The sequence below is a fragment of the Apis dorsata genome, unplaced genomic scaffold, assembly GCF_000469605.1.
Source record: "Apis dorsata unplaced genomic scaffold, Apis dorsata 1.3 scaffold_157, whole genome shotgun sequence".
Lineage (NCBI taxonomy): Eukaryota > Metazoa > Arthropoda > Insecta > Hymenoptera > Apidae > Apis > Apis dorsata.
The window spans coordinates 400,415-402,234 of NW_006263447.1; the positions used below are offsets into that span (position 1 = coordinate 400,415).

General features: G+C 23.2%; 1 protein-coding gene across 2 annotated transcripts in view; it reads left to right on the top strand.

Annotated features, from left to right (window-relative positions):
• Positions 1 to 594: 594 nt before the first annotated feature.
• Positions 595 to 1,820, top strand: part of LOC102676279 (E3 SUMO-protein ligase PIAS3) — a 4,637-nt gene continuing 3,411 nt past the window's right edge. The window contains exon 1 of one of the 2 annotated variants that reach the window (XM_006613596.2): positions 595 to 1,061. In XM_006613596.2, the coding sequence (XP_006613659.1) occupies positions 1,038 to 1,061 (24 nt within the window). In that variant the 5' untranslated portion in view covers positions 595 to 1,037. Of the gene's footprint in view, positions 1,384 to 1,820 lie in introns of both variants that reach the window. The other variant, XM_006613597.2, reaches the window with a different exon arrangement.

Here is a 1,820-nt window from a genome sequence, read left to right on the forward strand (position 1 = left end):
ATAAATGTTTAAGATAAACCAATATATAATATAAATATATATTTCCATTAAAAAATATTATGAATATATGTAATGGCTCATTTTCATGTGTTAACAACCAATGATATTTAAAATAACATAAAGAAATGATTGACAATATGTAGATAAAATCTACAGTAAAACGTATTTTTTCCCTAGATATAATCCAATCAGATTGTACATCATCTAGTAAATATATATTACGAATATAGTAAAAATGAATTACTATAAAGATTCTCCAGAAAATTTTGTAAGTTTTATTTTACATCGTTCACTCGTGTTTCTATATATGATTGTGATTCTTTATTATAATGTGCATTTAAAATTAAAGAACTTATTATAAAATCTAAAAATTATTTTATATTTTTAAAAGTGTATATATCATAATAAGTTTTTTATATTTTTATAATATCTTGTAATGTATTGCACGTTAGTTACAAAGTAATGCTAAAGATTTGGTTGGATGTTTGCAATCTTATAGATGAAACATAACCAGAATACATTCAAAGATTTTTCCACTTATATAGATTTAATTAAAAGTTACAAGAACTATTTAATTCATAACTTTTAAAAAACTTAAATAACTTGTTCTTTTTCTAATATTAGTAGATGATGAAATTATTTTGATATTGCAAAATTATTGAATTATACAAATTAAAGTTGAACAAGCCAATGAAGCGAAAGCAGCCATCTTGGAAAATCCTTTTTCGCATTTCGAACGAACGAAGTGTCAAATATCGATAATTATTTCATCTCAGACGACTGAACTAAAAATTTTTACAAGAATTTTGCTTTCTTAGAAAAGTTAGATTTTTTAAAGCGACTTCAAAATTGAAATGTAAAAATTAATTTCGCGCCATAAAATAATATTATTCAATAGTTGCATTTAAAAGTAAGAAAAATATACAGGCGAGTTGCGATACAAACAACTCGAGTAAGAAAGGGGTAGGAGAATTTTTCTGTTGAAAGTTGGAAATAATATAAGCAAGACGGCTTCGCAAAAAAAATCGTCTAAGAAGATGGCGGAGACCAAAGAATTAGAGGTGAGTGAAGTATTAGAAGTGGTGCAGTGCAGTTAGACTATGTGTGAAATTTTAGAGAAAAGTCGGCACGTCTGCATTGTGAATTTGTCGTGGTTATATCCGGGGTATCAGCGATTTATGATTTACGTCGGTGAATTGTATTACTAGACGCCTAGTACACCTTTGAGCGCGTTTTTCTTCATTATTCTTATAATTATTTTCTTTCTTCAGTGAAATATTAAGATTAATCAATAGCATTTTTTCTTCGTTATATTGTGCTTACAATTATGTTACGTTTGCTGAATAATGCTCTCAAAACACGTCCATATCTTCGTAATCACAGGTAACCTAAACATTTACTTTTTATGATTTAAAATCATTTTCAATATTTTTTTGTGATTAATTTCATATATTTTAATAATTAATAACAAAAAATTTGAATTTTCTGTAAATATTGTTAAATAAATAATATTATTTATGATTAGAAAAATAAATTTTATTTTATTATTGTATAAATTTAATATAAATTTTTATTTAATGCAATATGGATATTGATAAAAATATATTATATGATTTTTGTTAAAATAAAAAACTTATATTTGATATGAAGTATAATCCTTATGCCTGAATCTTTAATTTTATTTTATATTTCTACAATTATATTCATATAAGCCAATATAACATATAAAATACAAAATAAATATTATATAAAATTTGAATTATTGTAATTGAATATGAATTAAAATATTAATTCTTTTTACTTATATATATATATATATA